The sequence below is a fragment of the Drosophila arizonae genome, chromosome 3 (assembly GCF_054131065.1).
Source record: "Drosophila arizonae isolate 15081-1271.41 chromosome 3, UAZ_ARI_1.0, whole genome shotgun sequence".
Taxonomy (NCBI): Eukaryota; Metazoa; Arthropoda; class Insecta; order Diptera; family Drosophilidae; genus Drosophila; species Drosophila arizonae.
Genome location: NC_142923.1, coordinates 5,777,925 through 5,791,209, shown reverse-complemented (window position 1 = coordinate 5,791,209; position 13,285 = coordinate 5,777,925). Strand labels below are relative to the sequence as shown.

The following is a 13,285-nucleotide window of genomic DNA, read 5'->3' as shown; positions in this document are numbered from 1 at the left end:
TCTAGCTTTTATATCTTCGGAAATCGACGCGTTCAAACATACGGACAGACGGACAGACAGACAGACGGACAGGGCCAAATCAACTCAGCTCGTCACCCTGATCAAGAATATATATACTTTGTGGGGTCTGCCACGCCTCCTTCTGCCTGTTACATACATTTCAACAAAACCATTATACCCTGATTTCCCATTTTCAATGGGTTCAGGGTATAAAAATGTAAAGTAGTACAAATTATATAATTTGTGGAAAAGAGAAACATCCTTGCCTTCATAGAGAAAAAAATAAAGAAAGAATGATTTTACCAAGAATATTTTTACAGAGTAAGGAGAGGCTTTTAATAAGATAAAAATATAAAATATGTAGTTAAAATTATATATTTATTTTTCTTTGTTCTCCCTTTTGACATTTTCTTAAAATTGTCACTTTGTCTTTTATAGGCAGCTATTACTGTATTGCATTGCTGTACAAGCATCTATAACTCAAATGACATCATATCTGAGTTGTGATTTATTTCACATAAATTTAGATTTTTAATTAGGTATTTCGTTTTTTAATTTTTTATTATATTTGTATATTTTAACAAAATGCCACAAGTGCAGCCAAAATTACGCAAGTTTTTTGACTGTGAGTAGCGAAGCGGAAATGGGGCTATATAAAGCTTAATCGTTATAGATCTGCAGGTGCGACAGCGCTTGGTACTCTGCGCCTTTGCCCTGTTGGCCATTGTGAATGCCTACAGCATACGCCTGTGCTTGGACTTCTCGCTGAGCCGCATTGCCAGGGACTGCAATGAATTGGCCGCTGTCCAATTGGAAAATGCGCCGAGTACGTGGCGAAAGGCTCCGAAGGTGAATTCGGATAGGGCGCATGGTCGATATGCGGCGAATAAGGTATTGGCCGCTATAAATGCCTTTGCGGCGAAATTTCACTCAACGGCGAATAGTCCATATGCGTCGAGAAATGTCCGTGAGGTGAGAATCAATCAAAGGGCAAGAGCTGGCCATAAGGAGAAGCCGGCTCGTCCGACGCGACAGCCTCGCGACAGACAGACGAGACAATCGCGTCGTTTGGCAAGGAATGCTCCGACGCCCTCGTATCCAAGGCAAAAGAGTGGCATGTCATGTGAGACACAGATGTATCAGCATCCACGTCGAGAGCCGGAGCCCATTACCGTGACTAACAGTGCCGACATATGGACCAAGGAGGTGCAGGTGCTGATCACAATATCCTTCTATGTGGGCTATATGATCACCCACATTCCGGGCGGACGGCTGGCGGAGCGTTACGGCGGCAAATGGATCTTGGGCGCTTCGATACTATCGTCGGGTATCTTAACCCTGCTCACGCCCACAATCGTGCGCCATGGAGGACCCAAATCAGTGATGCTGCTGCGCATGGTGATTGGCCTATTCGAGGGACCCACGTTTCCGGCTGTGAGCGCGATGCTGGCCCAATGGGTGCCGGAGAAGGAGCGCGGAAGGCTGTGCAGCTCGGTGCTGAGCGCCGGCGAAATAGGCATTATATTTATGCACCTGGTCAGTGGGTTTACGATCGACGAGCAGGACTGGGCAGTGGCCTTCTATGTGGTTGGCAGTGGAGCGATTCTCTGGTTCATGGGCTTCGTAAGAGATCTCTGCCTGATTGGCTACAGATAATGTGATTGATCCTTTGCAGGTTGTGGTCTGCTATAGCAAGCCGGATGACTCTCCGTACATACAGAACAGCGAACGGGAGTATATCAAGAGTCAGGTATGCGAAACACTGGAAACGGAGGCTGGCGATGCCAATGAGGCTGTGCCCTGGAGCAACATGCTGATGAATGCACCCATTTGGGCGCTGATTGCGTCCAACATGCAGCACGATTGGAATCAACAGGAGTTTGCCAAGGAGCTGGAGCAGATGCTGCTTGACTTGGAGGCCAAGGGCAAATCCTATTGGAACGAATTGGAGACCAGCATTCGCCTGATGGCGCCACATCTCTACAGCTGGCTGGCCTCCCTCACATCCGGCTCGTTCAGCGACTATCTGATTTCCGAGGGCATCCTGAATCGCACACAGACGCGTCGCCTAATGTCCTGGCTGGTCTTCATTAGCGTAACCATGTATTTCATCCATGACAAGGAGAGCTCGGCCCGACCTTGGAGCATCCTGGCCTTTGGCGCCTATTATGCGGGCATCAAGCTGCTGCCCCTGGACATGAGTCCAAACTTTGCCGGCACCTTGATGGGCATCACCAATGGATTGGGTGCACTGCCCGGACTGGTGTTGCCCGTGCTGGAGAAACTGGAGGAGGAATACGCCATCATTGGCAGCATTCGAGCAACCTTGTGGTTTATCTGTGCCGGCTATATATCGGGCGAGGTGCAGTCCTACAATCGATTGGAGCCTACGGCAAATCGTTCCTGAGCCCAATTGTTGTTATTGTTTTTCTTTTGTAGTTAGAAATGTTTATAATTTTTTTAAAGCTAGGCTAACATTTAACTATATTATATAGTTTTCGCTTAGGCAATACTATACATATATATACATACTTATATGTACATATATATAGAAATACACGAAAAGATACTTAACAGTTGTGTTCTACGTTTCATTATAGAGGACTTTCATTGCTAAAACTAAAGCACAATAACTAAAATAAGATTTTCCATATCTTTTTATGTGTCTTGTGGATATATAACAGGGATGATCATTTCATTTCATTGATTAGTCTATGTGTGTTTGTCTGTCTGTCTGTCTGTCTGTCTGGCTGTGTGCGTCGATTGGGAATAGGTCAGTGTAAATATACTTAGGTAGCACACACAACGTCAGTTGAAACGCATTTAAATGCTTGCTTATTTGGCTGCCATCGTCCCACCATATCGCGTGGAGGCGGTGCTGGTGGGGGCCAATCATTGCTGTCCTGTACTCGTCTACTGTCGTCTCGTCTACATGGCTCCCTGTTGCATGAAACCGGATTGGGCCATCGCCGACACGGAGTTCATGTCGATGCCCAGCTTGCGGGTGACATTGATTTGAGCTAGCGCCGCATTACGCAGCGAGTACACATGGACCAGCTCCGCCTGGCTCTTGGCATAGAGCAGCGCCTTCTCAAACAGTTCAACAGCACGCCGCAGCTGGGCGCGCTGCACCTCAACGGTGCCGAGCGTCTCGTACGCCAGCTCGCACTTGGGATCCACTTCGATGGCACGATTCAGCAGTGATACAGCGGCATCGATGTCGCCGCGCCACTGCAGCATCATGATCGCCTGGTGGACGAGCAGGGCAGGATTTGTGGGCGCCCGCTTCATGGCCATATCGTAGAAGTTCTGTGCCTGCGGGAACTGCTGCTGATCGGCCAGCACCTGAGCCATCAGACTGTAGCACTCGACACAGTCCGGGAACTTTTTGATAGCCAGCTCGAAGTCCTTGATCACGCGCTCCAGGCTCTTCTGATCGCCGGACATCAGTGCCAAACGGTACTCGGCATAGCATTTCTGTACATTCGCAATGGCATGATTGGGCGCTAGGCGCACAGCCTTGTCGAACTCCACCAACGCCGCGTCGATCTGCTCCAGCAGCAGCAGGATCTGTGCACGCTGATGATATACATCTGGATTGTCGGGCGTCAGTTTCTCGGCTTCCGCAAAGTCAGCCAACCCCTTTTCACGCTCCTCCGTCTGAATGAATAACGCAGCACGTCTAATATACGCATAGGTCCGCAGTGTGATATCCGCATCGGCTAAAAAAGAGATTGCCATTAGAGAAGGAATGCATTGTTCATATCGAATCAGGGGATCGATTCAGTTACCATTCGCCAGAATGGCGTCAAAGTCGAGCTTGCTGTCGGCAAAGGAGCCGCACAGCAAATGGAATGTGCCGCGCATTAGCAGCGCCTCCACCTTGTACTGTGATTCCGCTTCTGAGGACTCAATTTCTTCGGTACATGCCGCAATGATCTCATCGTATTTCTGTTCGTCGAACGCACGTCGAGCGCGTATAAAACCGCGCGGCGGCGCATCATTTTCCGTTGGTTCAGGCAGGACCAGCGTCTGCAGGGGATCGGCTATAAAGGAACGCATGTAGGTGTCAATGAAGCTGGACGAGGGCACCACGGGCACACGATCCCTCAGACCCTTTTCGGCGTCAATGCGGCCCGTCTCCTTCAGCACGCGATCGGCGAACATGATGGTGTTGTTGTTCTGAAACATCTCCAATATACAGGTGGCTGTGACATCGTCCAGGCACTCGGTCATATCTCTGGTGGCCTCATGGGCACGCGCCCGCCTATAGTAGGCCTTGGCATAGCGCGGATTATATTCCAGCGACAGGGTACAATCCTCCTTGACCTTGTTCCACTTCTTCAGCATTTCGTAGGACGCAGCACGATTCTGATAAAAGATTGCCATATCCGTGCGATGCTCGGTGGGACACTTGTCAATGGCCTTGTCGTAGAAGCTAATTGCCTCATCGTATTTGCCATTCCTGTAGCAATTGTTGCCCTCCGTCTTGTAGTTGTTGGCCTCCTTCAGCGGCGACATCTTTTCGCCCAGCTCGGCTGATTTCTTCTTTTGCTCCAGCTCCGCATCTGTGGCGGTGCCATCAATGGACAGATTCTGCTTCTCGATTTTGCCCTTTTGTCGCGTTTTGCCGGCATCACTGGAGTTGCCCGGCGTCTTCCCGCTTTTGGCGCCGTCGCGGGAGCTTCGATTCAGCACGTACATGCCCAGGCCGATGGCCAGGGGCGTGCCCAAGATGAGGGCCACTTGCCATTTGTTTAGTTTGACGGAGTTGATGTTCAGGAACGTTGCCATTTGTGGGCCTTCCTAAATGTGTGTGCAGCTTGTAGAAACTGCAAAAAGACGAAAACATTGTGTAATAATCACTGCCCGGTCGTCTTATCATACGCACTGGGGGCTCTGAGCGCTCAGAGCGCGAATAGCGGCGATTCGCTAAGTATATACCGGGCGGGGGGCCCACGATTTTGGCAGCTTTAGCTTTGCCCTTCCCCTTATTGATTTTTAACACATGGTTGGGGGGGATTGAGTGTGGGTGGGCGACCATTGGCTACTCACGTTTGTCTTGTAATTTAACACTGCAATGAATTTTGCAAATATGAACTGTTGCTTGAATGCTTTTTAGTGAAAAGTAAATAAAAATTAATATTATGGAATACAACTAGCCTGCTTAGAAAATAGAACACACCGAAACTGCCGAACAGCTGCGTAACTGTTGAGCTGTTGAACGGCTGTTAGGCACATGTGACAACTGGATGTAGCGTGCTGCGGAAGCTCTCTGCTATGAGACTCTCTTAAAGCATTCACCGTTAACAGAATATGACATTGTGATAACAGTTCAATTCATATCAGAGTTAACAGATATTCTTACTTAGCGTGTCAAAGACAGTGTGAATCGACTGCAGCATAAGAATATGCATATACATATGTATGTACATACATATGTGTATGTAACTATATTTAATGTTTCTACTTAGCCGCCTCACAGAAAGATGCGTTTATTGCGTATATGCGAGGCTAAGGCTTGAGCATTATTTCCTCGTCGATACTAATCAGACATTTTGCATTGAAGTTTTGCGATAACAAAAACAAAGGAGAATTTGTACAAAGGTACATATGTATGTATGTATGTACATACATATATGCATGTGGTTGACGATCGCAAGGCGCAGAGCTGAGTGCAAATGAGTTCAACTAAAAGGCTAAAAATATGTACACACATACAAACTCACACAGTGCGGGAGGGAGATGCAATCCGATGCAACACAAATATGAACAAAGCTTTTTCTGACTGTGTGCAGGGTGTGTGTGTGAGTTGTGCATACGAGGCCCACTTCCAATAAATACACAATAAAGTCTCTATATTAGTTTTCATTTTTATTTGATAAATTATACCTAAAGCAAACTTCATAATTTGAAACGTACTAAGCTTAAGACTAAATTATAAGTCCGTAACTATATGTATTAAGTTTAGGAAATTGTAGAAACTAGAACTATACTATATTCAAATATGTACGTAATTCCAGTGTTTTTTCAGCGACAGCCGACAGTGCCAGCTGCCGCCGAAGCAGCTTCAATTCTCTTTCCTCCCTTTTCCTCTTGGGTTGCTTTCAGTTGCTTTTAAATTTCTTCCTTATGCTCTTTCCTGTTTTCTTTGATTTGCAATTTCAATTCAGTTTTTTCGTTCTTTTTTTGTTTTCTTTTTTCACACTCTCAAGTCTCTCGATGTGCTAGTGTCTCTTTTTTTGTACACCTGGTGTATCAGTTTTTCAAAATCTTTTTATTATTGTTGGTGTTCATGAGCTTGGTTAAAATTTTCCTCGAGTGGCCCGACGGGTCAAAGTGGTTGGTGTGCTCGCTGGCCTCCTTCTTGGAGCGCTGTTTGCCGCTGTGGCCCGAAAAGATGTGTTTGCCATGGTCGAAGTTGTAGTGCTCGTATTCATCAAAGTATGCCTCAGACATGTTGCTTGTTTCTTCTTATATATGTACGTATGTATATAATTGAGATCTTGTTTATAATTGTATGTATGGCCTTTCAGTTGTTGTTTCTCTCTCCAGATTTTTCTTTTTGGATGAAAGTTTTTATTTTTGTTTATGCGTTACTTCCACTGGTTTTTAGCTACGACGTTGTCACAGTAAAGTACAAATGGAAATTGAACTTTTTATCGCATACGGCCACCTGCTTATATACTACCCGGCCAGAGCTTTTTCTCGAACCGCATACGAGGTTTGATGAGCTGCTCTCTCTCGCTCGCTGATTCTCTCACAAGCGCCTGCCCTGTTGACAATTCAGCGGTGTTTTTCGATTTGGAATATTATTTTTAACAGTTTTTCATTTACCTGATTTGAATGATTTATTTATTTTTTAAATCTGTAATAATTTAAATTAAAGCAAACGCTTTTTCAATTTGGGCAGTGATTTGCCTGACTTTTAGCTCCAAATAAACGGTTCATAGTTTGTTTATACATGACCAAAACTGAATACATTTTCGAATAGTTAGTTACCCCAAAAGTAAGCTAGCGCCTACTAAGATAAGCCACAAATTCATTTTGAGTTTTATGTAAACTCTGGAAGTTTCTATGTCATTTGCTATTGGGTTGTTGGTTGCTCTGCTTGTTGTCTCTCTTTCGCTCGTAAAACACGTATGAGCTAAAGTTCTGAGAGAGAATGAGAAGCTTTCCTCAATAATTGCTGCGCAATTTAATTTTTGTTGTGTTTACAAAATGCGCGGTAAACAAAAAAAAAAGGAAGAACAAAAACAGAAACGCAACGTCAAACACATTTTTCGCCTCGTACATAAATTATTTTGAATGTATTTCATAATAGACACGTTTTTTAATATATGTATATACATACATTTTATATACGTATGTACATACATACGTATGTCTGTATTTAAGTGCGAGTGTATGCAATTGTTCTTGACGCCACGTCAGTGGCCGGGAGAGTGCACATGTGTATGTTTGTGTATATGTGTGTCTTTTGTTGCATCATCATTATGATCGAGTATCAAGCACATGTTGCATTTCCAAGTCACTGGCCGGCTCATTGCCAAAAATTTTCCGTTACAACTGAAATGTCAATATAGAGGAAAACAAACTGAATGCTTATCCCCAAACAACAAAGACCAGACATGTGTGACAGCACGTAAATTCAATATGTGTGTACATACATATGTATGTATATAAATATATACATACACATTGTATGTATTTTTGCGTGTTAGCTTAAGAACGAAGGCCTGCCCCACGTCGGCTGACGCTCTCCTGCCCGCTGACCTACTTTCCTCTTTTGCTCATAAGGTTTACATATGTTTAGAAAAGAAGCTTTTAATTTGATAAGTAGACCATTTGTTTATATAAATGCAATTCTTACGTATCCGACGTGCCGGTGATAAGCATTGTTTACCGCTATCAGCTGGCAGACATATTACTCATTCAACACCTCGGGCTTTCTCGAGCTATACCGAATCAAAAGTTCAACGTGCTTCAAAAAATAAAACTTCGAGAAACATCGTAATAGAAGATTCCCGAAGCTCAAACGTTTTTGTTTTTGTTATTCTTAATTTCTCGAATTGATCAGTGTACTGGCCTTGAAGTGTTGTAAAAGCTGAAAATGTTGATTAGGTTGTTGTCTACGCTGAGCTTAAAAGCGCTTTTCATTTGGGTGCGTGTCTTAGCTAGGCAGGGTAAGCAATTTTAAGATTGTTTACAAATTTTAATAATCAAAAGATTTTAAAATAAGACAAAGTTCTTGATGTAGAGTATTTGACACAACCCGTCAGCGTTTTACTGAACTGCCGCAATGCTTTGGACGTTTATGTGTTGCCCCTTGACTGCCAGCATGTCCGTGACTTGATCAATTAGATTGATCATCAATTGGCTCTCGCCGTGATTGAACAGATTGCTCTCTGTGCGCCCCTTAAGTATGCATTGGCGCATCTCCTCCATTTCGTAGCACATGCCAACACGGCTGTCGAAATACGTTGGCCGATCAGTACTTGGCAATTTGAACTTGATTTTCTTATTATTAAATAACAATAATGTGGGACACCAGAAGCTGTTCATCTGAAATGATTAAGAGGAAATGATTAAGAAGTTAGCTTCCTTTTTTGTATATCATTCTAAGAACTTACTGTGACGGAGCCTTTGGTACCGCGTATGCTGGCCATATTCTCCAGATTCTTCTCGGCGCTGAGTTCCAGAATAGCGCACCGATTGTTCTTAAACCACAGCTCTATTTCGGCGGCTACATCAACGCCCCCATCATTGAGCTTGCCCGCAGCCTTCACAAACATCGGCACCTCCCTATAGATCCATAACGCTAGCTGTATGCAGTCAGCCGCCCAGTTCTTTGTCACGCCCGCATAGGTCGCCCTGCTGGTCTGGGCGATGGGCAGACGCCAGCCCAATTGACACTTCACGTCATAGACTGTGCCTAGTTTCTGTTTCATGATCTCGCTGCGCAAGCACTGATAGGCGGGCAGACAGCGCGACCAGACACCCTCCATCAGAAACAAACCACGTGCCTTAGCCTTGCCCACTAGTTGAGCCACTTGCTGCTCATCCATGCAGAGTGGCTGTTCGCATAGGACGTGCTTGTCATGGTTGAGCATCAGGTGACACAGCTCGCAGTGCATGCAATTCAGCGGAGATATATAAACGGCATCTGCAATATGCTCAAAATGTAACAGCTGTATCTGTATCTGTATCTGTATCTGTATCTGTATCTGTATCTGTATCTGTATCTGTATCTGTATCTGTATCTGTATCTGTATCTGTATCTGTATCTGTATCTGTATCTGTATCTGTATCTGTATCTGTATCTGTATCTGTATCTGTATCTGTATCTGTATCTGTATCTGTATCTGTATCTGTATCTGTATCTGTATCTGTATCTGTATCTGTATCTGTATCTGTATCTGTATCTGTATCTGTATCTGTATCTGTATCTGTATCTGTATCTGTATCTGTATCTGTATCTGTATCTGTATCTGTATCTGTATCTGTATCTGTATCTGTATCTGTATCTGTATCTGTATCTGTATCTGTATCTGTATCTGTATCTGTATCTGTATCTATATCTCTATCTTACCAACATCTGGGCAACGTGCCAGATCCTCAAAGCTGGTAAAAACATTGGGCACCTGATAGCGATTGGCAAAGGTGAGTGCCTGTGATCGATAGGCGTCCATGCAGGCGGTGATGTAGTGGCTGTCCGGTGGCAAAACCCCGATTGCGGTGGCAAAGTCTTCGGCCAAGAGATTGACGGGCGCAATGCCCCAGCGTAGTTTCCGTTGCGATTCGCCTGAGTTCCATTTAGATTCGCTCTGCCTTGTGCTCTGTCTACGAAGTGCATCTGGCCTCATATGGTGCATACAACGTCCAGCCAAATCTGCGAATGAGGTGGGGTAAAGAGTGGAAAGGCGGACAGATTAGCTGAGCCATTGCCATCTATAACGAAAACTACGTCGAACTGTGGAGCGAGTCGCGTAAAACGCATTTCATTCATACAAATCGCAATTGCATGGTTTGTTTTATTTTTATACTCATTCACGAAAGTAAAATGAGTATATTGGTTTTGTGCAATTTGGTATGTATATGAGTATGGAAAATGAGTAGTAGTTGTTCGCCTGTTAGTTCATAAAAATGTTCTATAAAGTTTTGATCTCAGGGGCCGCAATAGCCGATCGATGCGGAGATAAAAGGAAACGACGCGTCTGTTCTACAATTCATACAAATTTTTAGCCATTTGTATGAGAATTTCGCACGTTTCAGAGATTTTAGTAGTATGAGGACTTTGCAGTCGGTAATGCCCGACTGCAACGTTCTTGTTATTTATATACATTTTTTTTTTGCTTTTTCCACGAATTGGCGAAATTGCGGGTGTTGCTGTTCGTTGTCTATCCATCCCCAACAGGTTACTAGACGAAGTCTCTGTCTCTGTCTCAGTCGCAGTCGCTGTCGCCGTCGGAGTCGCCGTCGGGGAGTGGCAGACAGACAGACTGAGAGACGAAGGCGACCAGCCCATCTATGTCGAAACGAAGACGACGATCGCATTATGCGGCACTGTTTAGTGCGCGCCAGCCTCAGTTCCTCCATAATTAGTCATATTTGTTTAGCATCAAAAGTTGTGAATGACTTCGCCAGCCTGGCTGCCAGTGGATCAGCGGCTCTTAGCAGTCAGTGATGAGCCGCTGAGCACGACTCAATGTGGGCATAATCCAAACGGAATTGAATAAGTATATATAAAGTATTTATATAAGATGTGATTAGATATATGATTACTGTGAATATGCTTCAATTTATATCATAATATTATTATGTAATTTCAGCACTTGTTGACCATCATCAGCTTTTGATTAGTTAAGCTACTTTTTTTTTCAAAATCCTAACTAAAAGCAAAGTTTTCAATTTACTATTATATGTTATTCATATAAGATAATATCTGTCAGATTTTGGAAATATAAAATGAGTTTTTTGTCACCAAATAATTTTTGAATATATAAAATATATAAAATATATAAAATAATATTCTTAGAAGCTTTTACAATATAGCATTGATAAAAGCCTTTAGACTTCGATAAGATTTCAATTTAAACATTATGTTAAGGCCGTTCAAATGAACTTTTAGTTAACAACTTGTGTTTAGTTTATAGCTTAATTTATTCTTAATCTGCTGAATTTTTCTGCGATGCGAAATTCATATCGATGTTCTAATGAGCTTTTGAAGCTTAAAGTTTCTTATAAAACAGATAGTAGTTTTAAGTAGCTTTAAGCTTAAATGACCAAAAGACATTAGCTTCGCTACAGTTGTATGAATAGCGCTGTTTTTGAAACTTATCTGACAGCTATCAGCTTGACAAATCGTGCTCGTGACACGACACGAGCTCAGCTCGACTGAGTGGCAGCTGAGTGGCTGGTCCTGGCCAACTAAGGCGCTGCACGTTGAGCGGCCATTAGGCGGCGCACTTTACGCTTAACGCTTACACTGCGTTCTGTCAGCGCTGGATTTTCACTTTCTTTTAGAAACCGTTGATGTTTGTTTTTGTTGCTATTGCTGTTGTTTCTGTTATTTTTGTAATTTTTTCACTTTTCAATAATTCGAATTTCGAATGCGTGCAACAATGTAGCCAAAGTGCGAGGAGCTCTGACGGCGCGCCGTAGGCCAAACCAAAAACAAAAAACCAAAAAGCAAAAGCAAAAAGCGCATGAAACACAAAATTTGTTTATCTAATTAGCTATGCACCGGGCGACAACAACATTTCACTTGGTTCATTGTGGCTCGATTTTCGCCAGCCTTAGCATGCATGGCAGGTGCCAACAGCGGCAACAGCAGCAACAGCAGCAGCGGCAGCAAATCGAAACTGCCCTAACCCAAATGCAAGCCAAGAGACAAATGAAAGTGTTCTACGCAAAGGTAGCGGAAGTTGTTGTGGGTGAAATTAATATTATGGCTAGTGAAAGGTTGCCTAATTTCAGATCGTTAAACGTGCACCGCGCACCACATTTCTGTCGAGCTGCCGCACTGCCTGAGCCTGAGCCTGTGCCTGTGCGTGAGCGTGTGCGTGTGCGTCTCTCTGATGACTCTTTCCAAGTAGCGACATGTTCATTAAAGCCGCACAGCACCATAAAACACAAACAACAACAACAACAAGAGCAGCAGCAAGAGCAAGAGCTGAAAGGAAAAACAAATTTGCATGCTGGCAACATAAATCGTTGCACAAAATATTTAACAAGTCAGCAGCAACAGTTGAAATCAATAAATTTATTGATACAATTTATATACGCGGCGCAGGACGTTCAACATGCAACACGCAATGCAGCGCTAATTAGAGGGGGGGCAGGGAGCGATAGGAGACTGCAACAAAACTAACCAAATGACCAACTTTGGCTGCCTCCATTTCTCATACAAAGCGAAGCCGACAAAATGCAGGGGCAAAGAGCTGAGTGGGGGTGTTTGTATGTATGTGTGTATGTATATAAGTGGGCGTGCCTGACAAACAATTTCATATTTACACCAATACAGCGCACTTGCTTTGCATTCTTTTGTGAAAGTCATGCAACGTCAAGTTCGTTGCCTAAGTCTTTTGTATTTGAATTTTTTCTTGCAATTTTTTGCCCAAAATTTCTGCAACATTTCGCTTTAATTAACACATCAAGCTAATGAGCCGGCCTCAAAACTAACAACAATATTGAATGATTGTCTCTTTATCCGTATGAGCTATTGTTGTTGTTGTTGTTATTGTTGTAGTTGTCGCAGTAAGCGCTTTAATAGCTTTACAAGTTTTATGCATGTCTCAAGTCGCGCGACGTCAACAAAACTCTTGGCAAAGACGCACACGCCCAAAACAGCGACCACAACAACCACAACAACAACAACGAATCGACAATAGCCAGAGCCCAGCATGACTGGACTGTCACAGTTTGTTGTTGTTGTTGTTGTTGCGGTTGTTGTTATTGTTGCTGCGGCTATTTGCCTTAAGCTCTTAACATATTTTTCAATTTCAGCACCAAAGAAATGTTGATTCAGTCAAATGCCAAAGATTGCTTTTTATGCAACACACATAAAACATGCCAATTGTACTTGTCCATGCAACAAAAGCGAAAGTTGGATCAGACATTGACCGCCCAAGTAGCAACAGCAGCACCGGCAACAACAACAACAACAACAACAAACTTCTTGGCCAGTTGAAGCAGTTGCAGCTCTTGAATAAGTTCAACCTAGAAAGTCTTATACGTGTATAAGTCTTTAAAGTATATAGTACCAATATATATATACAACTTT

General features: G+C 43.6%; 4 protein-coding genes across 5 annotated transcripts in view; 1 reads left to right on the top strand and 3 right to left on the bottom strand.

Annotated features, from left to right (window-relative positions):
- The first annotated feature begins 470 nt into the window (after window positions 1–470).
- Window positions 471–2,574, top strand: LOC108611205 (dietary and metabolic glutamate transporter). The gene is made up of 3 exons (XM_018003713.2): window positions 471–625; window positions 674–1,623; window positions 1,676–2,574. Exons 1-3 carry the CDS (start codon window positions 586–588, stop codon window positions 2,405–2,407), a joined length of 1,722 nt encoding a protein of 573 aa, XP_017859202.1. The 5' UTR covers window positions 471–585; the 3' UTR covers window positions 2,408–2,574.
- Tom70 (translocase of outer membrane 70) lies at window positions 2,571–5,265 on the bottom strand. 2 transcript variants are annotated; one of them, XM_089465899.1, is made up of 4 exons: window positions 5,186–5,265; window positions 5,056–5,114; window positions 3,792–4,832; window positions 2,571–3,722 (listed from the first exon to the last, which is right to left on the bottom strand). In XM_089465899.1, the coding sequence occupies exons 3-4, from the start codon at window positions 4,792–4,794 to the stop codon at window positions 2,929–2,931; spliced, it is 1,797 nt and encodes a 598-aa protein (XP_089322025.1). In that variant the 5' UTR covers window positions 4,795–4,832; window positions 5,056–5,114; window positions 5,186–5,265; the 3' UTR covers window positions 2,571–2,928. The 2 variants fall into 2 exon arrangements, with proteins under 2 accessions (XP_089322025.1, XP_017859200.1); XM_018003711.2 differs by having other exon boundaries at window positions 5,056–5,232.
- Window positions 5,266–5,853: 588 nt separating this feature from the next.
- Window positions 5,854–6,964, bottom strand: LOC108611202 (uncharacterized). The gene is made up of 2 exons (XM_089465910.1): window positions 6,838–6,964; window positions 5,854–6,775 (listed from the first exon to the last, which is right to left on the bottom strand). The coding sequence occupies exon 2, from the start codon at window positions 6,457–6,459 to the stop codon at window positions 6,259–6,261; it is 201 nt and encodes a 66-aa protein (XP_089322036.1). The 5' UTR covers window positions 6,460–6,775; window positions 6,838–6,964; the 3' UTR covers window positions 5,854–6,258.
- Window positions 6,965–8,194: 1,230 nt separating this feature from the next.
- LOC108611285 (trans-1,2-dihydrobenzene-1,2-diol dehydrogenase) overlaps window positions 8,195–13,285 on the bottom strand; it is a 24,766-nt gene continuing 19,675 nt past the window's right edge. Inside the window, exons 2-4 of the mRNA XM_089465908.1 lie at window positions 9,593–9,892; window positions 8,634–9,166; window positions 8,195–8,565 (exon numbers count right to left, since the gene is read on the bottom strand). Of these exons, the coding sequence (XP_089322034.1) occupies window positions 8,287–8,565; window positions 8,634–9,166; window positions 9,593–9,892 (1,112 nt within the window). The 3' untranslated portion in view covers window positions 8,195–8,286. The remainder of the gene's footprint in view (window positions 8,566–8,633; window positions 9,167–9,592; window positions 9,893–13,285) is intronic.